At 39.7% G+C, this 27,863-nt stretch overlaps 1 protein-coding gene across 14 annotated transcripts in view; it reads left to right on the forward strand.

Annotated features, from left to right (window-relative positions):
- mbnl2 (muscleblind like splicing regulator 2) overlaps positions 1 to 26,610 on the forward strand; it is a 121,786-nt gene extending 95,176 nt beyond the window's left edge. For 7 of the 14 annotated variants that reach the window (XM_033023046.1, XM_033023044.1, XM_033023050.1 and 4 more), the window contains 4 exons: positions 270 to 308; positions 1,292 to 1,386; positions 5,040 to 5,153; positions 22,848 to 26,610. In XM_033023046.1, the coding sequence (XP_032878937.1) occupies positions 270 to 308; positions 1,292 to 1,386; positions 5,040 to 5,150 (245 nt within the window). In that variant the 3' untranslated portion in view covers positions 5,151 to 5,153; positions 22,848 to 26,610. The remainder of the gene's footprint in view (positions 1 to 269; positions 309 to 1,291; positions 1,387 to 5,039; positions 5,154 to 22,847) is intronic. The other 7 variants (XR_004412376.1, XR_004412377.1, XM_033023053.1 and 4 more) reach the window with 4 other exon arrangements.
- The last annotated feature ends 1,253 nt before the right edge of the window (positions 26,611 to 27,863 follow it).

The raw sequence follows: 27,863 nt of genomic DNA on the forward strand, positions 1-27,863 counted from the left end.
AAATCCAAAATAATTTGTTTTGCTATGTTAGCAAAGAGCTGTTGTTTGGTGTAACACTTTGGCAAGTTAATTGCTTAACAAATCAAGAAAAGAGGAACATTTGGGATTTTGAACTGAACTTAGTACTGTTAAAACTAACTGAGATATAAGTAAGGTATTTAATATATGTTCTTCAAAGTCCTGGCTATGAGATCTAACACTAACCATGCATTTGTTAATACTTTTTTTTTCCAAATTCACCTTTTTAAATGTTCTAAACATGATGCCAGGGTCGGTGTTTTGCATGACTCCTCCAGCTACAACTGTTGGTAGGTTTTGCTTTTTGTTTCCTAACCTTTAATGTAGTCAAATTTAATGAGAAGCTTTTATTGTCTTTTTTTTAAATTAATCTTAAATAATATGCTATGCAATATATTAAACGGTTTGGGGTATTGTTAAATCGATTTGTGTAGAAACTTGTATATCTTACCCCTTTTGATACATTTTAAATCCACTTGATAAATTGTAATACATTTTAAGTAAATGTATCAAGATCACTGCATGCATTTATGTATTTTGGATAGTTTTAAAATATTGATTGACATTTTGGAACATAACCTGACAATAAAAACTGTTGTTTCTAACATTGAGCCCAATTGGTACTCGGAATCCACCCTAAACTCTTTCTCTAAATACTTGAAAATAGAAAATATATTTTAAAATTAATGTGAAATCTGATTTTCTGTAGTAATTCATTTTGTGTACGTACCTGTTTATGCAACTTGTTTTTGCCAGATAACACTGAAGCTATTTTAAGTATATTAGAGAATCAAGTCTTAATATATTATGTATCAGAGTCTTCCAGAGAATTTTGGGCAGGTGGATTCTTAAAAACAAAATTAACTGATATATACTTTTTCAAAAAGATTATTTTTTGAAAAATGCTTTGCTGCAATATTTTAATCCATTATTATAGGTGGGAGGGGAGAAGTCTGGAAGAATATTTCTGGTCATTTATTCCCATGCCTTTACCTTCCTATTGTGTGTTCTCTGGGAAACCCTGATTATGTTGGCATTGGTCCTTTTTAATTGTGATTGTAATAAGCTTTTTCCTTTCTCTTTTTTTTAATTTTCTCCCATGCTTCCTTGCTTTGCATTATGATTGCATGTCACCTGCTGGTGTAACTTCCTCCTCCCTCCACGATGGCTTTCTGCTGTGTGATATCTGTCATACCCCAAAATCCAACACATGTCATGGTTGCCATGTGCCACACCCTTGTGTTCATTGCTTCCATGGTTCCCTTCCTGAAAGTACCCTTGATGCACAGTGCTTCGCCCGCCACTGTCTCTGCAGCAACAACATCTGCCACAAGCGTTCCTTTCGCCACAGCAGCTATAGCCAATCAGGTTTGCTCCTTTTACAGCTTTCTTTCATAAACCCTTCACCCCACAACTCTAAACAAGTGCTCATTAAAAGATGTTAACAATTTACTAAATATTCAAGTTTTCGGATACTCAAAATTGGCTAATGCAGAAGCACTTGTTTAGAGTTGTCATTAATCCCAAACAACAGTATGTTTTTGTGTGTTCTGTGCTGCTATTATTTTTCATTAATTTCAACCTTGCTGTACTAATATTTTTGTTTGAAGTTCATTAAATCTAAGTTGCACTGTTGTTGCACCATGCAGCAAAACATAATTTATTAAGTATTTTTGGTTTGAACACAAATGAAAGTATTTCAGTACCTCATTAAGTTTCTTTATTCTTGAGTGCAGTAACTATCAGATACAATTTGTTTTATTTTAAAATACTGTGTTTTGAATGTTCTGTTGCATTTCATTATAGTTTTGTAACAAAACCAGATGATATGATTAGTGGTAGCATTTAAAATAAATATGGAAAAATATAGGTTTTCCAAAGTTTCTCTAAATACAGTAAATGAATGAGTCAAGTAAATCAGTAGTAGTATTAATTAAACCGCTCAGCGAATGGACAGTGTGTAAATTGTAATGCCGACTATAAGTCTATTAGATTTTTGTCAAATCTATAAAAGTGTGATATGTGATCCTTCCTTCAAGGGGTGGGTTGGAAGATTGACCAAAATGTGTTCCCAAGAATCCTGCCACACCTTGAGTTATACTTCCTCTGCAGGGGAAGAGCAAAGCTGTGATTGATGGCCAATACCTCAGAATGCAGCTTTATAATTTTGTTGCAGTTTTATGGTAACACAGATAAATTAGGAATAAATTCATCAAAACAAAATGACAACACCTCCTCTAAATAAGATCCTCAATGATCCGATTTACGTTTGTTAATTAGAATAAAAAATAATGTACAAGTTGCTCCAGCGTGCAATTTGCTCACCCCTTTTGACAACTTCACCTTTGAGGAAAACTTCTTCCATAGATTTAGAATAGGTTTAGCTTTTTCCCCTTAAGTATTAATCAAGACAGGAAGAAAAATGAAGCTTTGAAGCCCATTTATTCAGTTAATAATGTGCTGTGTTAATTACTACAAGTTTAGCTAAATAGGAATAAATGTGAAAAGATGGACAAATAGCATTTTTAAAAATAAATGTTGAATTCTACCAAGCCTTTTGGATAACCACAATGGTAAAAGTCTCTTCCCCATTCTTGTAGTAATCTAGACTACATTAAAGGTCTGGATAGTGCCAATTATTAAATTAAACCATTAAAGAATATTTAAGGCAAAGGACCTAGTTTGAGCAAAGTCTACCTGAAAGTAGAGTATTGACAACTCCAAAATTATATTTCAACAGTTAAAACAAAAGGTGAATTCTTAAATGCTAAATAGTGATCATATGCTGTTGAAGTTGATTCTTTATAGTTAATGGGGAGGGGGAGTAAATCTCAAACATGGAATTTTGTATCTTTCTAGCTTTTATCAAACAACTGTAAAATATTAGCAAATCTTCGACAGCTAAGAAAATAGAAATGATGCATAGTATCAAAAAATCATAGTGTCTCCTCTGGATAATCTTTCAGGCAACTTTCAGCGCATCGAGTAGATCTCCTAAGATGACGTGTTTCGGCTTCAAAGCTAATTAGCCCTACTTGCTGTTAGCTCTACTTGCACCATGAAACTCCCTTTCAGTCCTCTTCCTTAAATCCCAGAGCTAATTTTCCCTTTGCAACAGTTTTAGTTTCTATGTTACAACGTGGCAAACCAAGCTCAGCATTCCAAACTTTATGACTAGGTTTGGTAGTAGGAATTCAATCGCACTCATTAGTGTAAACAGCATCATGTGATAGTGGTAGCATATTGCAGTCCACTTCCAATGTTTGACTACGGAGGTGGAGAACAAGATGCAACTGTTGCTATTTTGTTCATTTGGCACAATCAACTGAGGTCAGATTTGCATCCCTATAATCATTAATGACAGATTTTTGAAGCTTGATTTTGACCTTCATCTTTTGGGTTATCTTTTTGTATCACACTAGAATTTTGACTTTTTTAAAAACATTATTTGTTTCCTATACTTTACTATTGTTTGCTATGAAGTGCCATGGTACAAAATGCAACCAGGTTTAAACAAAAAGGGTAGTAATTGGGAGACATGCAGAATGCTCAAAAGTCTGGACATAAGAAAAGGAAGAAAACCAAGGGAGAGAGAGGATCATTTTTTTTGTTTTATGAAATAGTGGGTTTAGTTAATGCTCTGAATCATGACTTAAGTGCAACAAGATAATAGGAAGGAGGAGTTAGTAAAATAACATAGATGCAGCTGATCCAGAAATTCATATGTGTTGTAGGAAATATAGTGTTGAAGTTATGGATAAGCTTTGGCTTTTGAAAAAAAAGTTATTAGAAGAAATTGATTAAAGCAGAGTACAAAATTCTTGGGAGTTACCCATGACTTTGTTTAATGACACAGGGATAGGGGCTAAAATCAAGACTATAGTCAATTCTATTTGAAGTAGGCAAAGTTGATAAGATGACAAATATTGAAAGGTTGTGGAAGATCTTCATGGTCCAGCTACCAAAGAAAGTAGTGTTGGTTCCACTTGAGACTAAAGAATTGGTATCCACCTCTTTTTATTACCCCTCTCAGTTCCCTGTGCCCCACCCGGATGCGCATCCATTTCTTTCACCATTCCTTTGCCCCCTCCCCATCCCCTTCCACATATTATTCCTTCCTCCATCCACAATCAGTACCCCGTTCCTGCCGTCTCCCCATATCCCCTGACTCCGCTATTTTTAAGAGCCCTATCAAGCTCTCTTGATATAAGCTTTTCTCTCACTACAGGTAGCCTCAGCATTCCCTCTTTCTATCCCTCCCCCGCCCAAGTCACAATAGCTTCTCATTTTCACCCTACAAACAGCTTACAATGGCGTGTTTCCTTTATCATCGTTACTTTTTTGCTTATCTTTCATTCATTGTTCTTTATCCTCCACATTACCATCTATATCTCTCGTTTCCCTTATCCTTCACCAGTTTGAAGAAGGGTCTCGACCTGAAACGTCACCGATTCCTTCTCTCCAGAGATGCTGTCTGTCCTGCTGAGTTACTCCACCTTTTTTGTGTCTATCTTCACCTGTAATTAATTCCTCTTTAACTCTTATTGATTTCTTTTCATTCTTACCCTGATATTACTGCTTATACCTTTGGCTACTCATTCCAAATTTCTTATAGTATCTGAAATTTGTCCTTGAATTCCTAATTCATGAACCCCAAACTTTAATTATTTTTATATTAACCAACACTAAGGGATCACTTATCAGCACACCCTGAAGAAACTGATACACCCAAAGGAAGCGAGCATGGTCTTGGAGAGATAATTAAAGATGGTCTGAGGGGCATGTTTTTACACATAGGTGGCATATGGAATAAGCTGCTAGAGGAGTGGTAGACGAAGGTATAATTCAAATATTAAAAGATAATTTGGATAGTTCAGGGATAGGAAAGGTTTTGAGGGATAAGGGCCAAACTCAAGCAAATTGAATTAATTCAGATTGGCATCTTGGTTAACATGGACAAGTTGGGCCGAAGGGCCTATTTCCATGCTATATAACACTGATTCTATGCAAACTCTACACAGATGGCAGCTGGGGTCAGGATAGAACCCAAATCCTTGGAGCTGCGAGGCAGCAGCTCTGACTGTGCACACCATGCCGCCCATCTTTTAAATGCATCTGTGCTGTTCATCTAAACTGTGAGTTCCACATTCTCTTCAATCTCTGGGTAAAGAGGCTTCTCTTAATCCCCCTGTTGAATTTCTTAGTGACTATCCTAAATTTATGGATCCTAGTTTTGGTATCCACACAAGCGGAGGTATCATCAACACTCTATCCTATCAAATAATTACATAATTTCATAAAGTTCAATAAGGTCCACCCCTGGTTCTCTTGACTCGAGGATAAAGGCCCAGGTTAATACTGAGTCATGTAGCATCAGTGGAAGGGGATGGACAGACAACATTTCAAGTCGGGGACCTATTGTCAGTCGGAAGAAGTGTCCTGACCTGAAACGTCACCTGTCCTTTTCCCTCCACAAATGCTGCCTGACCTGCTGAGTTCCTTCAAAACTTTGTTTTACACCTAATATTCCATCAAACCACAGTCCTACAGGTAATATTGATTTCCCATAGGTTTAGCTTATGAATTCTGTTATCATCCTGGCAAATCTTGCTTTCCAGTTTCACTATATCCTTATGGAAACAAGAACCGGACACATTATATGTGGTCTAACCAAACTTGATATATGTTTAACTTCTCTGCTTTGCATTTCCATCCCCTAGAAGTGAAGCTCAATGTTTCATTTGTCGTTATACACTTATCGTTTGCCCTTCTACCACAGTTAGACTCCTCCTTTCATATTCAGTGGTCTTCCTATTTGTACTGAAAGGTGCTATCAATTACTCAGCTAATTTGAAATGAATTGTCCAATTACAGTTCCAGTTTAGAAGTTTATATGTACTTTGTATGTTGCTGTCGTCTTTAGAATGAGCTTAATCTCCAATACGGTATCAAATGATAATTTGTCGAACAGTACTAATGATTTGCAGTCAAAATCATTTATGGACAAAAATGATCAACTTCTACTGCCCGATTGAATATGATGATATCTTACAGAAAATTTAAATTTGTAACATGGTGGTATATTGTCAGAACCTTATCAGTGTAATTACTAGGAAGTTTTATATATTTTATATATTTTTATATATTTCATTTCAAACCCTTTTTCTAATTGTTTTGCCTTTATTGAATAGAAATGTCTGATCTTTTTTCCCTCCAATTACACTAACATGGTATTACAAGGGATTTCAAAAAAATTGTTGGTTTATTGATGTTTCCAGAGATGTCCTGTAATTTGGTGTAAATGGTAACTGAACGTTGCTAATGCCACAAGTGCGTTTGTTTCTTGTAATACTTCACCAGTATTTATACTGGCACAACCTTACATTGTAAGTTGCAGGTCCCTTTCCAACAACTGCTTTAGAACCCCATTTTGGGAGTGAGGGGTGAGAGATGTGCACAGTGAGGCAGGAGGAAGAGTTCCAAACCAGTTGGGCCATCTTTCTGAAAATGCACAAGGTTGTGCAACACAATTTGAAAGGAAGTGTGTGTGTTCTTCATAAGTTGTTGTTAACCATATGCAATTGATCACCGATAACAAGTATTTGCTTGGAACTCCAGTGCAATTTTCAGTGGACGTTGGTAATATAACACAATATACTTTTATCACTGAATCTGAAGTTATGTAAAAGGATGTTCAATAATAAAGCAGTTGCCCAACAGTTACTGTGTAAGTAGTTCCAACTTGAGAAGGTGCTAATATTTTCACACCACTATATCACTGTTTTCTACAATAAAGTGCTCATGGCACAGTTAATAAACAATTCCCTATTGCTGGATTTTTTTTGAAAACTAAAATACGGTACCTTATTAATGTCCTGTAATGGAAATAGGATGATAGATCAACATATCTGCTCCAAAGGAGAGAAAAATTAGTATTTTAATCAAGCAGTCTGCAACTTGGACATGTTATGGCATAGACATTAAATATTTCAAGTGTCAAGAAAAATCCACACATGACAAGATAATGATCAAATCTGATGTTCTTAAATTTAATGTAAATAATAGATAGACTCAGTGCCTCCTAACCTGGGGGCTGGGGGGAATTTAGTTCACAATGCTTATGTTCAATGAATAAAAATAATGCACAGAGTAATATTTATGGATGTCCTTAAGCTACTTTTGTAAAGGAAATTCAAAACTGAACGACCTCCGTTTTTTCCAGTAACCTTAGTTTCAAAACTGCAGAGAAAATGCCTGCTGAGCATTTCATGCACTTCAGATCCACTCTTTGTTCATTATGATAGTAATGTTGCACTGCTTTTTATCAAAGCTTTTATATTGCTTATGCAGCTACACAAAATTTGCATGTTCCTGTTTCACTTTGGGGCTCAGCACTTAAATTCACCCAGAGTGCCTTAAATTCACCCATTATTGCATTTATTCCAGAGAAATGTATCATCACAGGTAGATCTCTCCCTCCCCCTTCATTCACACTGCACCCATTGTGTGTACCTAAATATATATTCAATATTTACTCTTAACTTTCTGGTTCTTTAAATTGCATTTACATTTGTCAGAAGCATCTCGCTGGCAAAGGATTGCAATAAGTTCCTGACTCGTTTGGGTATCTGATGCAGAATGTTTTCGGATATGCACAATTTAAAATTTTTCTTTTAAGTATTTGGTCTTGATCCCAGAAGTTAATGGTGCTTCAGCCATCTTAAGTCAACCTATTGTGATCATCTAAGCTTAATACAGATTAAGTTGAAACCTATATATACAAAAACTTAATCTACATCTTTAATATCTCCCTTGTCGTGTTTAAAACTGCCTTTTTCTGTCATTGCAATGCAAAACTAAACCTAGCACTGTTTGCTTGTTAAACTGACCTACCCTATTCCCCTGTGGTATGTCTTTCAACTAACTTTCTATTCAACCTGCTGATACCCCATCCTTTATCCAAGTGAATGGAAGCTTTGCTCATCTGTCGTGACTTCAATTCGGGCCACTGTTCTTACTTAAGCTGCTGCTTTCCGAAACATGGGAAAGGTATGCTATGGTGATTCTGGCAAAAGATGTGCTTTGCAATTTTTTTAACAATTCAGCTTACGAGTGAGACAGCTGCTATTACTGTGCCTGCCATGTTCATAATAATTCTGTTCTATAATTATTCTAAGAATGTAGCTTTCTCTCACTGGCTTCTAACTGAAATTGGTCAAAAGATGATATATAAGGCCTTAGAAAATCATCTCATCCCTGATAAATGGCTGCAAGCACTGAAAGGCATAACCAACTGCGGTAACTTAATTTATGTTCTACCCATGAGCATTATTGCTGTATACTATAGTTTCAGACAAAGCAAGTATAGATTTTTGAGAAATCTAAAGTACATGTTTCGGAGGTGTCTGCTAGAAAAATATATTGGCCGCTCAATGTTGTTCATGATTTTGCCCAATGTTTAGGATTTACTCAAAATGGAAATGTGTGCATTACTATTTTACAATTGACGATTACTTTAAGAACCAGTATGTTAGTAAAAATGGAAATATAATATTCAATTATATAATTGGCCAAAATCGATTAATAACCTGTTAGTCAGTTGTTTTTACCTAGTTTTTAGAAGACAGGAAATGATTCCTTATTTGAAAACATTTCACCAGATCCAAATAATAGATTTTTGTGGTTAATACCTTGGGAGCAACTAATATTTTTTTTCTTGTTCAGTTTACATATTGTATAAAATATTTGGTACATTAGCTTTGTGTGAGTTCTGCTTCGTCATTGCTCTATTGTAAAAATATTTTTCTTACCATTTTACTATTGCATTGTGAGTCTCTGGTTCTGATTCTTGGTACAGACAGCCTAGTGGGAAATGTTCATGTCCTGCTTCACAAAATTTGCACAGAAGATAATTTAAAGTTCACTAGAACCCAAACGATGGCAGAATAATTCTTCCACCCTTCATAATTCGTGTCACATATCTTAAATTTATTTTCGTTTCCAACTGATTTAAGGAAGTTCCAGTCCCTCCTTCATCACCATGATAGTACATCACTCTTTGCAGTTGATGCATGCTCTTGTGCTTTAATTGTGTTAGCATTGTAGATCATAGGGATAACACTGATTTGTAGGTGCACCAACAATAAACTGCACAGCATTAACCATCCTCCACTTGCTTCAGTCAACTGAATGAGCTGAAGTTAGGATTCTTGGGAACGTATTCTTGAGATCATCGGCAAGTATTACACAACTTATTACACATTATTCACAAACATTTCGAGAGATTTAGTTAATTATTTTGCAAAATGGTGTTTACCACCCTTGCTTCCTTTCATCATATCTACAGTGGCTTGCAAAAGTATTCATACCCCTTGAACTTTTCCACATTTTGTCACGTTACAACCACAAACGTAAATGTAGTTTATTGGGATTTTATGTGATAGACCAACACAAAGTGGCGCATAATTGTGAAGTGAAAGGAAAATGATACATGGTTTTCAAAATTTTTTACAAATAAAAAACTGAAAAGTGTGGCGTGCAAAAGTATTCAGCCCCCTTTACTCTGATACCCCTAAATAAAATCCAGTGCAACCAATTGCCTTCAGAAGTCACCTAATTAGTAAATAGAGTCCACTTGTGTGTAATCTACTCTCAGTATAAATGCAGCTGTTCTGTGAAGGCCTCAGAGGTTTGTTAGAGAACATTAGTGAACAAACAGCATCATGAAGCCCAAGGAACACACCAGACAGGTCAGGGATAAAGTTGTGGAGAAGTTTAAAGCAGGGTTAGGTTATAAAAAAATATCCCAAGCTTTGAACATCTCACGGAACACTGTTCAATCCATCATCCGAAAATGGAAAGAGTATGGCACAACTGCAAACCTACCAAGACATGGCCGTCCACCTAAACTGACGGTTGATCAGAGCATTGAGGAGAGCATTGACCAGAGAAGCAGCCAAGAGGCCCATGGTAACTCTGGAGGAGCTGCAGAGATCCACAGCTCAGGTGGGAGAATCTGTCCACAGGACAACTATTAGTCGTGCACTCCACAAATCGGGCCTTTATGGAAGAGTGGCAAGAAGAAAGCCATTGTTGAAAAAAAGCCATAAGAAGTCCCGTTTGCAGTTTGCCACAAGTCAGATGAGACCAAACACCTTTTGGCCTAAATGCAAAACGCTATGTGTGGCGGAAAACTAACACTGCACATCACCCTGAACACACCATCCCCACTGTGAAACATGGTGGTGGCAGCATCATGCTGTGGGGATGCTTTTCTTCAGCAGGGACAGGGAAGCTGGTCAGAGTTGATGGGAAGATGGATGGAGCCAAATACAGGGCAATCTTGGAAGAAAACCTGTTAGAGTCTGCAAAAGACTTGAGACTGGGGCGGAGGTTCACCTTCCAGCAGGACAACGACTCTAAACATACAGCCAGAGCTACAATGGAATGGTTTAGATCAAAGCATATTCATGTGTTAGAATGGCCCAGTCAAAGTCCAGACCTAAATCCAATTGAGAATCTCTGGCAAAACTTGAAAATTGCTGTTCACAGACGCTCTCCATCCAATCTGACTGAGCTTGAGCTAATTTGCAAAGAAGAATGCGCACAAATTTCAGTCTCTAGATGTGCAAAGCTGGTAGAGACATACCCCAAAAGACTTGCAGCGGTAATTACAGCGAAAGGTGGTTCTACAAAGTATTGACTCAGGGGTACACAAAATTGCTGGGGAAACTCAGCGGGTGCAGCAGCATCTATGAAGCGAAGGAAATAGGCGACGTTTACTGAAAATTGACTCAGGGGGGCTGAATACTTTTGCACGCCACACTTTTCAGTTTTTTATTTGTAAAAAAATTTGAAAACCATGTATCATTTTCCTTCCACTTCACAATTATGCACCACTTTGTGTTGGTCTATCACATAAAATCCCAATAAAATACATTTACGTTTGCGGTTATAACGTGACAAAATGTGGAAAAGTTCAAGGGGTATGAAAACTTTTGCAAGCCACTGTATATACTTAAAACTCTGATCTTGGATGTGTGTGTGATTGTTTGTATATAATCACATCTTCTCAAAAACATGACGCGCTAACTGTAAATTTTTTACATATTCCGGTAGAGATTTCCCCCGAAATTGCCTTATTTGAAAATCTTATGCTTTTTTTCTCGAGTTATTACTGAAAATGTTCAAAAATCAGACAAAACTTTGAATTAAAAATGACTGTCTTTTGCTGATGACATCACAATGGATCTGCGTGCAGTATTCCTCGTGCTACGAGTGACATCACCCCCCCCTTCCCCCCGTTATTCAAAAGACGCAGAAAGAACAAGCAAATCGGGCCAGAGAAGCCGCTGAACTCGCAGTCCTTTGGTTGACGCCCACTGCCCGGCCGCCCAGCTCCCCTCCTCCTCCTCCTCTCCCCCCTCCTCCTCTCCCCCCTCCTCCTCTCCCCTCCCTCCTCCTCTCCCACCCTCCTCTCTACCCCCTCCTCCTCTCCCCCGCCCTCCTTCTACCGCCTCCTCCTCTCCCCCCTCCTCCTCTCCCCCCTCCTCCTCTCCCCCCCTCCTCCTCTCCCCTCCTCCTCTCTCCCCCTCCCTCCTCCTCTCCCCTCCCTCCTCTTCTTCCTCCCCCCCCCTCCCCTCCTCCTCTCCCCCCCTCCTCCTCTTCCTCCTCTCCCCCCTCCTCCTCTCCCCCTCCAACTCTTCCACCCCCTCCCCTCCCTCCTCCTCTCCCCTCCCTCCTCCTCTTCCTCCTCTCCCCTCCCTCCTCCTCTTCCTCCTCTCCCCTCCCTCCTCCTCTTCCTCCTCTCCCCTCCCTCCTCCTCTTCCTCCTCTCCCCTCCCTCCTCCTCTCCCCTCCCTCCTCCTCTTCCTCCTCTCCCCTACCCTCCTCCTCTTCCTCCTCTCCCCTCCCTCCTCCTCTTCCTCCTCTCCCCTCCCTCCTCCTCTCCCCTCCTCCTCCTCTTCCTCCTCTCCCCTACCCTCCTCCTCTTCCTCCTCTCCCCTACCCTCCTCCTCTCCCCCGTCCTTCTCCCCTCCCATCCTCCTCTCCCCCCTCCTCCTCTCCCCCTCCTCCTCTCCCCCTCCTCCTCTCTCCCACCCTCCTCCTCTCCCCCTCCTCCTCTCCCCCCTCCCTCCTCCCTCTCCCCCTCCTCCTCTCCCCTCCCTCCTCCTCTCCCCTCCCTCCTCCTCTTCCTCCTCTCCCCTACCCTCCTCCTCTCCCCCCCCTCCTCCTCTTCCTCCTCTCCCCCCCCCCCCCCCCCCCCTCCTCCTCCTATCCCCCCCTCCACTCTTCCACCCCCCCCCTCTCTTTCCCTCTCCCCCCCTCTCTCTGTGTCACTGCCCCCTCTCTCTGCCCTCTCTCTCTCTACCCCCCCTCCCTCTCCCTCTCTAGACGCGCCTGTGAGTTGGGGGCTATGCATGAGTGGATAGGGCGGGGATGGGGTAAAAGGAGCGAATTAATAATATTAATATAATATTAATATATCAAGGGTGGTGGTTAGTGTGTGTGGGGTGGTTTGTGTGTGTGGGGGGGGGTTTGTGTGTGTGTGTGTGGGGGGGGTTAGTGTGTGTGAGGGGGGGTTAGTGTGTGTGTGTGGGGGGGGTGTTAGTGTGTGTGTGGGGGGGGTTAGTGTGTGTGGGGGGGTTAGTGTGTGTGTGTGTAGTGGGTTAGTGTGTGTGTGTGGGGGGTGTTAGTGTGTGTGGAGGGTTAGTGTGTGGGTGGTTAGTGTGTGTGTGGGGGGGTAGTGTGTGTGTGTAGGGGGTTAGTGTGTGTGGGGGGGGTTAGTGTGTGTGTGGGGGGGGGGTTAGTGTGTGTGTGGGGTGGTGGTTTTGTTGTGGTGTGGGTTTGTGTGTTGTGGTGGGTTGGTGTGTGTGTGTGTGGGTGTGTGTGTGTTGGGGGTGGTTGTGTGTGTGTTGGGGGGTGGTTTGTGTGTTTGTGGTGTGTGTGTGTGTGTGGGGGGTTCGTGTGTGTGTGGGGGGTGTTTCGTGTGTGTGGTGCGGGTGGGTGTGGTGTGTGTGGTGTGGGGTTCGTGTGTGTGGGGGGTCGTGTGTGTGTGGAGGGGGTTCGTGGTTTGTGGGGTTTGTTGTGGTGTGTGTGTCGTGGGTGGGGTTAGTGTGTGTGGGGTGGTTAGTGTGTGTGCGGGGGGGGTTAGTGTGTGTGGTGTGGTTAGTGTGTGTGTGGGGGGGGGGGTTCGTGGGTGTGGGGGGGGTTCGTGTGTGTGTGGGCGGGGGGGGTTCGTGTGTGTGGGGTGTTCGTGTGTTGTGCGGGGGGGGGTTTGTGTGTGTGGGGGTGGTTAGTGTGTGTGTGGGGGGGTTAGTGTGTGTGTGTGGGGGGGGGTTAGTGTGTGTGTGGGGGGGGTTCGTGTGTGTGGGGGGGGGGTTCGTGTGTGTGTGTGGGGGGGGGGGGTTCGTGTGTGGGGTGGGTTCGTGTGTGTGTGCGGGGGGGTTTCGTGTGTGTGTGCGGGGGGGTTAGTGTGTGTGTGCGGGGGGGGTTAGTGTGTGTGTGTGCGGGGGGGGGTTTGTGTGTGTGTGGGGGGGGGTTCGTGTGTGTGGGGGGGGGGTGGGTGTGTGTGTGGGGGGGGGGGTTCGTGTGTGTGTGTGGGGGGGGGTGGTTAGTGTGTGTGTGAGGGGGGGGGTTAGTGTGTGTGTGTGAGGGGGGGTGTTTGTGTGTGTGTGTGAGGGGGGGTTAGTGTGTGTGAGGGGGGGGTTAGTGTGTGTGAGGGGGGGGAGTTAGTGTGTGTGTGAGGGGGGGGGGGTTAGTGTGTGTGTGACGCCGCAGACCGCCCCCGCAACTGCGCGTTGAGGGGACGGGACACAATGGGTCCCACTTGGTCTAGCATCCCTATAAAAATAACCTTTGCTAGTTTTTGTTATAAGGTAATAACTGCCGCTCTGTCATGAAGTAATTTAATAATAGTTTCTAATCCCTTGTCCCAGTGCTTCCAGTTGGAAATTAGGTCTCTGATACAATCCTGGAATAGTGTGCATGACAACAACCAGTAATAAGTTAGAAAACCCAAGATCTTGATGGGTAATAGAATGTAAAGTTTGTGTCATTCGTTTGACATATTGTCATGCAGCAGTCTGTGGTTAGTTTTACAACCATGTCAAGAGTAATGTTACAGATTGCCAGGAGGTTTCAATTCATCCTATAAGAAACTGTAATTCTTCTAACTTAAAGGAATGTGTTTGATACTTCGGGGTCTCATTGATTTAAAAGAATCAATTTAATCAAAGTAATTTGGCTTTATTTAAACACTGGGTACTGATTGCTAAAATAGAATCTTGAACATGTAAGTTAAAATAAGCAGCTTTGAATAACACGATTTGATATTCCACACACCACGTTCACTTGTTGAACTGAATAAAGATGATGACTGTGGTAAAACAGCGTGAGGAAACTGGTACACAAAAATGCTGGAGAAACTCAGCGGTTGCAGCAGCATCTATGGAGCGAAGGAAATAGGCGACGTTTCGGGCCGAAACCCTTCTTCAGACTGATGGGGGGTGGGGGGGAGAAGGAAGGAAAAAGGGAGGAGGAGGAGCCCGAGGGCGGGGGGATGGGAGGAGACAGCTCGAGGGTTAAGGAAGGGGAGGAGACAGCAAGGGCTAGCAAAATTGGGAGAATTCAACGTTCATGCCATCCGGACGCAAGCAACCCAGGCGGAATATGAGGAGCTGTTCCTCCAATTTCCAGTGTTGCTCACTCTGGCAATGGAGGAGACCCAGGACAGAGAGGTCGGATTGGGAATGGGAGGGGGAGTTGAAGTGCTGAGCCACCGGGAGTTCAGGTAGGTTATTGCGGACTGAGCGGAGGTGTTCGGCGAAACGATCGCCCAACCTCCGCTTAGTCTCGCTGATGTAAATCAGCTGACATCTAGAGCAGCGGATGCAGTAGATGAGGTTGGAGGAGATACAGGTGAACCTTTGTCGCACCTGGAACGACTGCTTGGGTCCTTGAATGGAGTCGAGGGGGGAGGTGAAGGGACAGGTGAGGAAACTGGGTTTAGTAATAAAAATAAGAGCTTGGACAAATACAGTACAATTTTATCTAATGATCTCTGGCAATTTGAAGTATATTGGCAATTTGTTAATGTTTAAATCGATGATCCGGAATGTTTCTTAACACTGATCTGTATATTAAACCTGATGAGGTAGATTGAAAAACGCTTCTTAAAGGAGAAAGGGAGATTTAGGAAGGAAAGTCTGGAGCTTATGGTCAAAGTAGCTGAAAGGACAGAGCTTTTAAAATTGAGGTAGTGCACGAAGCCTGTATTGGAGGTGCATGGATCTCTCTGGGAGTATTGCATTGCTTGAGTCCAGTCAATGCCTTGGTCACCAGCAATCGGGTGTAAAGGTAGACTTCTGTGATAAGAAGGGAAGTAATTGGATTAAGGATTTAAGGCATAATTCATTTACCCATTTTTTTTCCTTTCCATCTTTTGCCTTCTGTTTACATCCTAAATTCAAATGGTCTACATTTATGAATGTCAACTTATGGAGCTGTAGTGACACCAGTGATTCATTTAGGCTTGCAGCTTAATGTGTTTAATTAAGAAAAAGTGAGGGAAACAATGGAATAAAGCAATAATGTCATCGGATGAATACGCATCGCACTTTTATTCGATTCAGGGTAGTAATCAACAAAATGTTTAATATCATACTTGGATTTGAAAGAAAAAATTGGTATGGTTGAATTAATTTGGCACAAAGATGAAGTAATTTCAATGATTTGATGCTGAAGGTTAGAACTACATAATTAACTTTGGTAGTACAGTTTGTGTATGGTTCTGACGATGGTATGAGAGCAGAGACAGGTAATGCAAAATGAAGGTGATAAAATGGTGCACAGAGCTGAATGTTTAAATCATAGGTGTAACTAATTAAGAAAACCCATGAACAGGAATCAATAGTATCAGGATCATTTATGTTTATGAAAGTATCTTTAATACAATAAACAGTAAATTATATATTTTCATCTAATAGTGGATTATGAAGGTAAACTGGAACTTTACATGTTTTGGGGCCCAAACAGCAACTTTGGAAGGCTAGTGTTATAAATAAGGTAGTAATAGAATGTTTATTATATCCTAACGTAAATGAAAGCTTGGCACAGCAACTGAGATATAAGGTTCTTAAAAGAAAATCAAGAACTGGGGACTAAGTTGTGTGCAGTTGCTCAAGGTCGAGCAGAATATCCCTGTAAAGGGCCTGTCCTTCTTGGCGATTTTTTCGGCGACTGCCGGCGTCATATCAGGGTTGCCAAAAGATTTAGAACATTTCAAAATCCAGCGGCGGCAAAAATTGTTGCGACACTTTAGGAAACACCGTGCGTCAATACGTCATCATGCCGCGACTTTTTCGGTGACCTGATACGTCAGTCAATGATGCCAGCAGTCGCCGAAAAAAATCGGCAAGTGGGACAGGCCCTTAACAACCCTTTGATCTTGAGGATACGAATGAACCCAGCAAGACCTAGTTTGACTTCACCCTTCCTTTTCACCCTTATTTTAACTTCTGGAATGAAACATTTTTCTCCTAGTAATCTAAAAGCTTTCACATGCGAGTCTGGTAACAGTTTTTCCACATAAATTAGGTGTTCTACTTTGTTTCTTCTTATCATCTGGAATTGCTTAGAGTTTACCCAGTACTACTGGTAATAACTATGTTTAAGAAGGAACTGCAGATGCTGGATAATCTAAGGTAGACAAAAGTGCTGGAGAAACTCAGCGGGTGTGGACTTTTGATGCCAAACCGACTTTTGATGCTGCCGCACCCACTGGTACTAACTACTTTGGTTTAAGTTGCATAAGCCGCCTCATGTACCTCTTCAACCAAACGCATCATAGGTTTTACGCCCGTATTTAATTATCTCCATTCCACAAATGCATTTATGTCATTTATTCTGAGTTGTAATTTTGCATTCTAACCATTGTTAGGGTGAAGATTTTTTTTCAGGATTCTATAATTGATTCACTAATGACTAGTTGCATCTTCCAATTATGGATCCTCTTTCACTCCTACATCAAACCCCTTCACTTTTAAAGACTTTTGCATCATTGCTCAGCATTTTTTAGAACAGTTATTCCCTCCTGCCCCATTTTTCTTCCCAATTAAAACTTCACGCTATGATCTCTTAATCAAGCCATTAATTAAAAATGACATGATTGATTCCAGGGTATATCATTCCGAAATAAGACATAAGATCCTCATAGGTGTTCTGCTGGTCAGACAGCATCTGTGCAGAAACATAATTAATGTTTCAGGTCAGTGATCTTTCATCAGAACTGGAAAAAAAGTTAAATAGAAAATGCCTTTTAAGGTTCAAAGAAAGGAGGAGGTTGAGAGGAGAACAGACGGTTTGCTCTGGGATGGAGAAGTGATAATAATTGAACAAGTTGATAATGGCATTTAGAGAAGACTCAATTTTATCTTTCATTTCACCAACCTCTGTATCCAACACATCATCCTCTGACATGATCCCACCACCAGTCACATCTTCCTCTCCCCACCCCTTTCTGACTTCCACAGAGATCGCTCCCTCTGCAACTTCTTGATTCATTCATCCCTTCCCACCCAAACCATTCCCTCGACAGGTATTTTTCTGTGCAACCGCAGAAGATGTAACACCTGTCCCTATACCTCCTCCCTCTCCATCCACGGACCGCAAAAGTCCTTCCAGGTGAGACGGAGATTCACGGGCTACTTGGCGACCGTTTCGCCGAACACTTGCGCTTGGTCTGCCAATGCTTGCAGAATCTCCCAATTGCTATCTATTTTAACTCCTCTTCCAAAACCGACTTTTCTGTACTGAGACTCCTTCATTGCCAGAGTGAGTCCACACTCAAACTGGAGGAACGGCGCCTCATATTCCACTTGAGTAGCTTACAACCTAATGGTATGAACATTGAATTCTTCAATTTTAGGTACCTACATAACCCTCCTCCTCTTCCTTCTTTCCCAATATAACCCCTCCCCACTTCTTCCCCTTCCACCTGCACCTTTTTCTCCTCTCCACTTCCACCTATATTCCTTCCTGGTCAATCGATCAAGATCCTGCTGCAATTTTTCACAACCATCTGCACTATCTGCAAAACCACGCATTTTTGTATCATCTGCAAATTTGCTGATTTTGACGTGTATGTTCTGATCCAAAGCATTGATATAGATTACAATCAGCACCGAACCCCGAGGCACACCACTAGTCACAGGCTTGCAGTCCAAGAAACAACCTTCCACCATCACCCTCCGCTTCCTTCCATGAAGTAAATTTTCTATCCATTCAGCTATCTCTCCTTGGATCCGATGCAATCTAACCTTCCAGAGCAGCCTACCATGCGGAACCTTGTAGAATGCTTTGCTGAAGTCCATCTGCACAACATCTACAGCTTTTTGGTAACGTCTTCAAAAACATGATCAGATTTCTAAAACACGACCTCCCACGTACAAAACCATGCTGATTATCAGCCCTTGTCCATCTAAATACCTGTATATCCTCCATCAGAATACTTTTTAATAAAATGAGAAATGAAAGACACCTCTTTCTCGGGCCTCATGTGGGTATTCCTTTCAAAGGAATATAAGTATGTATTGAAAAGATCCATGTTTGTTTTTTGTTACTCTCAGTCATCATGATCTAAATTATTCCCACATAATGTTGAATAAGCAATTGACAAAATCTAGCGCTCTCCTACAATCCTGTATTTTCATTCTTGAGATCATGAGAGAACAGTTTTCCTAATTTTCTTAATGTTTCTCTTTGCCAACATCACTAGCTTGATTGGCTGATCAATGTTGTTTGCTTTATCTTGCTAGCATCTGCAGTTCTTTGTTGCTACAAATTGCTTAGCATGTTTGTAATTTATCAAGATTAGCCAGATTAAAGTAGTATTCAAATGCTTGTGAGATGTTCTAAAGAGGCACGAATAGTGCTAAACGCATGCAACTCCTTTCCATTATACTGAGGTGCTGTCAAAAATAACTTGTTACAAAAAGGGGGATCCTCCTACAAAGTATTAAAACTTGACTGAAGGGAGCAGGCACCATAATTCCAAATTTGCTGCTGACACAAAACTAAATGCATTTGGAACCCACAGTAAGGAGGAAGAAGTCTTTGAGGGGAGATAGACAAAGTTGAGTTGGGCAAGAACATGGCTGATGGAATATAATGTGAAAAATGTGGTATTCAATTTGATGCACAAAAAATGGTGACAGACAGGAAAATGTTGTTGTTCCAAGGAACCCAGAATACCCATAAGCACAAATCTTTGGAAGCCATTATTCAGGAGTAGCAAATGATTTGGAAATTGGGAAAAGTGCAGATACTGAAAACCAGAAATAAAAACAGAAAATGCAGACGAGCACTCATGGAGTTCAGGCAACATCTGTGCAAAGTGGAAGAGTACATGTTTCAAACCAAAGACCCTTCATTGTAATTATGCTCCTAGAGATGTAATTATGCTCTAAGAGCTAACCCCCTTAGCCTAGTTCAGTAAAACAAGCACTGGACCACTAAACTTTTATTTTATGAAACTATAACGAATTCCCTATACGATACCTAGCCACACCGCGGGATCGATCCTTGTCTCTGCTTGTCCAAGCCCTTTAGCCTCGTGTAAGCAGATATTTCCAAAAGGGTACGCAGTCCCAAGCGCTCCTCCAGAAGATCACAATGAACCTCGTGGGGGTTACCTATTATATTTTTCCAATAATGCAAACCCGAATTAAAGCAAATAATTCAGCCTGGTGTGCTGAATACGGTGACTCAAAGGCAGCTGCCTTTACAATTTCCCCATTCTGATTAACAATTGCGTACCCAGACAATTTCTCTCCCCATAGTCCAATAGATGCACTCCCATCTACATACATTGTTATATCAGAGTCCTCTATAGGCGCGTCCCTCAAGTCCTCTCTTACAGATGTTTCCTCCTCGATGACAAATAAACAGTCATGTCCTGCTTCTAATTGCTCTTCTGGGGGTGAGACAAGAAAAGAGGCTGGGTTAATTAATGTACAGTATCTAAATTTAAGTTTTGGATTGTTTAAGAGATAGATCTCATACTTATTTTGGCGAGCCATTGTTAGGTGCTGGATTTCTAGCTGCCCTAACAATGCCGCTACTGAATGTGAGCTATATACTACAATCTCCTGCTGGAGAGTCAAATTAGTAGCTGATCGTTGCATCTCCCCTTTTCCTAATCGGCCACCATTCAGATAATGCAACACATGCAGAAACACATGCACATGCATCAGAAACACATGCAATGAGCTCCAAACACGCGAGCAAAATCATACACAGACAAGAGAATATACCATCTATACGGGAGATGCAACGAGACCTGGGTGTCATGGTACACCAGTCATTGAAAGTAGGCATGTAGGTGCAGCAGGCAGTGAAGAAAGTGAATGGTATGTTAGCATTCATAGCAAAAGGATTTGAGTATAGGAGCAGGGAGGTTCTACTGCAGTTGTACAGGGTCTTGGTGAGACCACACCTGGAGTATTGCGTACAGTTTTGGTCTCCTAATCTGAGGAAAGACATTCTTGCCATAGAGGGAGTGCAGAGAAGGTTCACCAGACTGATTCCTGGGATGGCAGGACTTTCATATGAAGAAAGACTGGATAGACTCGGCTTGTACTCGCTAGAATTTAGAAGATTGAGGGGGGATCTTATAGAAACTTACAAAATTCTTAAGGGGTTGGACAGGCTAGATGCAGGAAGATTGTTCCCGATGTTGGGGAAGTCCAGAACAAGGGGTCACAGTTTAAGGATAAGGGGGAAATCTTTTAGGACCGAGATGAGAAAAACATTTTTTACACAGAGAGTGGTGAATCTCTGGAATTCTCTGCCACAGAAGGTAGTTGAGGCCAGTTCATTGGCTATATTTAAAAGGGGGTTAGATGTGGCCCTTGTGGCTAAAGGTATGGAGAGAAGGCAGGTACAGGATACTGAGTTGGATGATCAGCCATGATCATATTGAATGGCGGTGCAGGCTCAAAGGGCCGAATGGCCTACTCCTGCACCTATTTTCTATGTTTCTATGTATGTAAATGTTCAGGGCTGAGTCATTGAAGTCATTCTGAATGTTCGGATAGAATTTTGGATTTCGATTGATGTGGGGACTGTAGGAAAATGGTATTAATGGTATCAACCATGGTCTTGAAGAATGGTGGAGCATGCTGAAAGGGCCAACACCTGGTCCAATTGCATAAATTCTGCACCTAATGTTCTGCAGAGGAAAGGGCAAAGAATCAGTAAACTTATAGGAAGTAGGGTTTAGCAGCGGAACAAAGCAATGCTCTGGATGGTAGTCATAGTATATTCTTAGGTGCTGTTTTTGATGATCCATTCCAACCATTCCAAATTCCAACTATTTACCAAAATATCCAGCTTGGTTTTAAGAATAGGATTCTATTAGTATGCATGCACAACTGTGGGTGTTCCTTACAAAAAAAATGCAATCCTTGAGGTCAAGATCAAAGTGGTTTTACAAACTGAATAAGTGCAAGTTCAAGTTTTCATGTTGTGATTACCAAATGCATTTGGAACCCAATGGCCTGGATCAATTTCTTGTGAAGAGTGTGCAAGCCAAGAAATCAGATTGTCCAAGACCACAGCTTACATCAGTGGTTTCCCCAACAAGTGTGGTGCATCACTATAAGAAAGTAAAACGTCATGCAGATGTTTTTTTTAATATTAAAACATATGCTTTGATGAATAACCACGTGGCTCCTTGAACCTGTGATGCCAATATAGATTGTGGATTCTTTATCTTTTCCATTGGGCCAATTTTCTTAATGCCCTAACAAAAGTCTATCAATCCCATTCTTTAACTAATTGATTGATCATTATCCAGAACAACAGGGGGTGGATGAAGAGAGAGGAAGACAAACCACCTTTCTACTACCTTTGTGTAGGTCTTCCTGAACCCTATCACTGGAGAAAATAGGATGACAGAGAGAAAATGTGATAATTATAAATATTTGAAATAGGTTGCCCTTTAATTTTCATTGTGGCAAGGGAATATAGGCCACCTATTCTCAAAACATAACCCTTTTGGCCTTAGTGTCAGTTTTTGATTAGATCTCAATACTTTGCCTTATAACTAAAGCATCAGCTTGTGTTTTCCGGTTATTTGACATCGACCTGGAAGGAGGTAAGCATGCTTATGTAGTCCAGTATTTGACATTTCTCAACTCTCAGCTTATCCAGTTTGCGGTTCTGATTAACAGTTAATGAGAAATAATTTAAATTAATAAAGCAAACAGAATATCAGATCTTAATGATTTCTCATTATTTTATGATCATCTTGTTGAGTTTCTGTGTCAGGTCAGGAAAATTGGCTGACCAAACCTGTGTGAAATTGTCTTTGTATATCTACTGTCACTGAGGTTTGAATTGGAGTTAGCAGAAGCATTGGCAAGACATGAGGAGCTTCTTGTTTACTTGTTACTGTGTTACATTGGCAAAACCAAAGGTTCAATAGAATACATCGTCACATTTAGACCCATGAACATTATACATTCCTCAGTTAAGAATTTGAATTGCTGGTTTTATATTGCCCAGTCTGATATTAGACAATTTGAATCCTGCGCAATTTTGATCTTATTTAGTTTCCAATTCCTGATGAAGATAATGACCAGTGCACATTATTTATGCATGTGCGGTTTCCATAGCAGCCTGCATGTTTTGTTTGAAACGGTCGTGCCAATTATTTAGGGATTTGTATGTCATTACAACTATTGTTATAGATTCTGTCCTCTTCCTTGCCTACATCTGCGTTACCTTAAGCCTTGCTAAATTCCTCTTTTTTTCCTACATCCCTAACAGATCATGCTGAAATAGTGAACCCGAAGCTATTGAATTCCCAGGACATCTCTATGGAAACTCACGAACAAGCTTACTGTAAATACTATCCTCTTCACTCCCCACCTGCATCAATATTGGGCTTACCACAGCCAGCATGCTAACTAAATCAAGATGCATTCTATTTAGATTAAGCAACAATACAAGATCTTGATTGGAAATGCATTGTCAAATATAAGGATATAGATGATTTCAGGCACATATGTAACATTCGTATATCCTGTAAATAACTCTAGCACTTAAGATAAATATTACAATCTAGGCAATGGAAATCTACTTTCTGATGTCTCATTTTGTGGAGATGTTAAGCCATTACATTCTGTAAAGAGTGTGATGTGGTTATATTATTAATAATGTGTTGTCTGATATCATGGTATACAAAAACAGCACCTGCTGAGTTGGAAGAATCCCCACGGACATATATACAATAGACAGTACCTAAAAAAACTTTGAAATATACAGTGCAAATTAAAGTAGGCTTTTAAATCTTTTAACAGCCTAATTAATCACTGGGAAAAAAATAACATTTAATCAATAGTGATCAGTTTTATGTTTAAAAAAAAAAGATTAAGAAAACTAAATCTTAAATAGGTGGGAATTATGAAATAACTCCAGGGTTCTTATTGATATTAATCTGAAATATTGCACAGGCATAATGACTTGCCAAAGTTTACCGAATATTGATTGCTAATGCTCCTGATGTCTTGTTTAGACGATAAGAGCAAATCATGAAAGGACGTTTTTCCAGTGCATTGAAGTCATTTGTGGATATGTAGGTCCTAAGAGAAGTTGAGAGGTTGGTTGAATTTACTGAGGCAGCTTGTTTCAAAGTTTGATGAATCATGTCAAAGGTTAAAGTGAAGTTCCCACTGCCAATTCTGAAAATGTCAGTAGAGTTTGCACAGTGGAATTTCAGTGAGTGTAGCTGGCTACAAAAGCACTAGATTGTTTGCAGTAGATCGGTTTCACTGCAACAAAAATAATTTTGCCCACTATATTTCTGCGTTACCAAAGATTCTTCCAACTCCAAAAGATGCACCGTATTATAAAGTCACTTATAATCTAGTACATGATTTATGTAACAGTGCCTAAAATAAAGAGGGTGGGACAATTATTCACAAATATGTACAAAATGTAAGTTTTATCAAAATTGCATTTTATTTTCTCTCATGTTAGCAAAGGAAACTGAATTAGCTGGCACAATTTGACAAAAATGTCGATGTAATACATAATGAGAAGAATTAATTTTTTTTTAAATAATTATTCTTTTTCTAAGAAAAGGCTCTTCCCAAATGCACCCTAATCTCTCACTAATATCGTTTTACTGTCAATGAAACAAGAATGAGGGCAGGTGATTATTTTTTCCTTTAAGCCAAATTGAATCCTTAAGCTGTAAATTTTACCAAATTTATTACCTTCATTCTGCAAGTCACAATATAATTGTGACTCTAATATGACGTTTGGAAGAAATGCTGATGATAAGAAAACACTGTTCAACAAAATTATGTTACATTGTCTAAAAAAAACACGATGTACATTAAGGCTGGCTCAGTCCCGTGGTATAACTTTGAATTCTACAATTTGATTTTAATACTGGTGAATCAATCTGCCACTGCATATGTTAATCAGAACATAGTAAACACAAAAACCTATAACTTGGCAATTTTCTTTTTTTTAATTATAGTTTATATTTAAAGAAAACTTTTTTTAAGTCTTAGAAGATCATAGATAAGTTCCTCCATTGTAATGATTAGAAATTAGTTAAGTTTGATCAGGATCTTTATTGTGTTGAAAATATATATTCCTTTTTCATAATAGGTTTACCTTTTTACAAGATTGGTTTTATGATATGAAATGTTAATGGTTTTATAGTAGAATTGATACTAAAGATAACATGTAATGATTTTGTTTTCTTTAACCTTTTATTGAGGATGAATAGTAGTTATAACCTTTTTTTTAAAATCCTGCTCTTATATTATACATGTGAAGTTCAGTCCATTACAAATCAACTTGGCCTGCATTTTACAACGGTAAAACACACTGTTGACAAATAGGAAACTATATCATAATGGGACGTTCAGAAGTCCAGTGCAGGTTTTCAGTGGTCTTAGTACAATGATAATGTCATAACTTTTATGTGCTTGTTTTTTAAAACCACATTTATTCTCAATAACCATCAAATTATTTTTCTGTCTTTGTGTAGAAAGACAGTTTTCTTCAGATTTCTGATGCAATAGTGATATTTTTTGTTATGAAATAGTGCACTTAGCTTAAGAACTTGTTGCACTACAATAAGATGGCATGGCTTCTGGCCGCAGCACTTAGTCAGCGCACTTAGTTTTCTGAGGGCTCAGACTCAAACTCATAACAACATTTATTGGCTAATTAGTACTTTAACATACATAAGTTGATCTTTAACATGAAATAATTATGTCATAATAATGGCAGGATACATGTGTACTTACATAGATCTGTGTATTTTTTTTAAATGTTAAGGATAGATAAGGTCTTTATACTTCAGTTTTTCCAACTGATAAAGTGAACCATTTGACCTGCAGATATTGGCTCTTCGCCATCTGTGTACTGTCAGATGGTATAAAATTGATACTGTTTGAATATTTTTGGAATTCGCACCCAAGGAACGCATTGGTTTGTGTTTTTCAAAGGGTTTGTTGTTTTCAAAAGTGTTGTGACTATCTCAGAGTTGACATGCAGCTGAAATATCTGATACTGATGATGTTCAGATATGTACAACATATCTAGTTGCACTTATGTACATAGTAAGTATGTAATAACTGTCTTTATATTGTAAAACGAGCAGCGGAGGTTTTTAAATAGAAACTAAATCCTCCGTTCAAAGCATTGTCATGAGAGGCAGTTTTACATTAATTGTAACTGTTTACTGAAATATAATATATTTCTTGATGGAATTCTAGGCAGTTAACACAAACTATTTTTAAAACTATATATAAAATTGTATGCTGCAATTTTTATTTAGAAATTAACATTCACGCCTCGACTGAGGAATACTAACTGCGGTTGGTCTCTCATGCTTGTAGCTTTGAGCAACAATAAAAGATAAAATATTCAAACATATCATACAAGTCTGACAGAAACAGCATCCCTGCTTAGGATACAACATTTTCAACCTGGTGGTAAGCTGTTTAGTACCCTTTCACTCACTGTACCTTATTTACATTTTTATTGGGTTGAAATCTCAAGAGTTGTTTTACCAGGCATCGCACTAGAGAGCCATGGAAGTTTACAGTCCTTATTCTGTGATTTCTGATATAATTTTCTAGTTAGAAAATTGGAGTTAAGTTGAAAAAAAACATTATTCAGGCTGCTTTTGGCAAACAGTTGCCTGGTAAATATTTCACAATGCCAATTTGAACTCTAGTTACAGCGGCCAAATAAGTTTACTAGCTATGCTATTTGGTGAATCTTAGTAGTTGAAGAATGTACAGCTCGATTCACACACACACAAATACAAATGGGTGCAGTTAGGGGTTCTTATCAATAGGCATAACAATATGTCACTGCAATGAAACAATTTATCTGTACACAGAGCCTCCATATCCCAGGTATACAGTACTGACTTTCTGTATTACTGCCAGATTATATACTGTTTATGGTTTAGTTATGTTGAATGATTCACTGTTATATTTCTTAAAATACAACTATTTGTTTATGACCATTGAGGGGAAAATAAAGAAATATTTGGGAACATGTTGTTGTATTATTTCATGAATGTTGATTACCCACTCATACACATATACGTGACCTGTAATTAGGAGACTGAAGGGTGATCTTGAAGAAGTATACAAAATCATGAGAGGCAAAGATAAGGTGAATGATCACAGTCCTTTTCACAGATAGAGCAGTTGAGAAGTAGAGAGCAAAGCTTTAAAGTGAGAGGGTAACATTTTAAAAGAGAACTAAGGGACAATTTGTTTTCTCACAAAAGCAATGAGTATATGGAATGACCTGCCAGAGATAGTGTAGTCAGATACAATGGCAACACTTTAAAAAAAACATTTAGGCAGTCTGCATACACAAAGAAAGGAAAGATCATTTTCAAGACTGCTCAATATCCTAATACAGTTCAAGGGTAATGAAGTATTTGGCATGTAGAAAATGCAGTTTCCATCTTGGACAAATGTCATTAATAATTGAAGAGGCTACAGATGCTGGAATCTTGAGAAAAACACAAAGCGCTGGCAACATGGTAGGGAGATGTCAGATGACATTTCGGGTTGGGACCCTTCTTCAGATTGATGGAGTGCGGGGAAAAAACCTGGTAAAGAGAGAGGAAGGGGTGTGCGAAAGGATCTGTGACACAGAGAGCAGATTTTAACTGGATATTCCCTACATTGTGAAAATATTGACATGTTCTTCCAGAGCTTTTGCTGAAGCTATGCAGTAACCAGAATTGTGCCCTCTTGTGTTGTCCAACGGTATTATTGAATGAAATTAGGTTTGGCCCAGCACCAACCGTTGTTTAAAATATCCTTGCAAATTTGATTATGTGATGTTTTAAGCATGTATCGTTAATCAAGTGACACTGTTTGTGTAATGCGATATCAATAACATTTAATCCAAGGCATTCATTCACCCACAGGCTCCAAATATCAATGAGTTTAAAATGTCACCTTTACTCAGTTGAGCTTATTGTCATATGCACAAGTAGGGTGAGATATCGGTACAATGAAAAATCTTGCTTGCATCAGTTTCACAGGTACATAGACTCGGACAAACACAGGACCAAATTATACATAAATTCCACAAAATTTCGAATAAGAAGGAAGACTTTTTTTAAAAGACATGAAAAAAAACATGATTAGAAGCAAAAACAAGTCCACGTTAGTGCAAGAGGTGGGCCCTATTGTTCTATTGTTGGGGTACTAAATATACTAAAATGCCAATATACTAAAATGACAGTGGAAATAGGTTCAACAGTACACTTCCAAAAGATAGTAT

Source organism: Amblyraja radiata, chromosome 6, assembly GCF_010909765.2.
Source record: "Amblyraja radiata isolate CabotCenter1 chromosome 6, sAmbRad1.1.pri, whole genome shotgun sequence".
In the NCBI taxonomy this organism is placed as follows: domain Eukaryota; kingdom Metazoa; phylum Chordata; class Chondrichthyes; order Rajiformes; family Rajidae; genus Amblyraja; species Amblyraja radiata.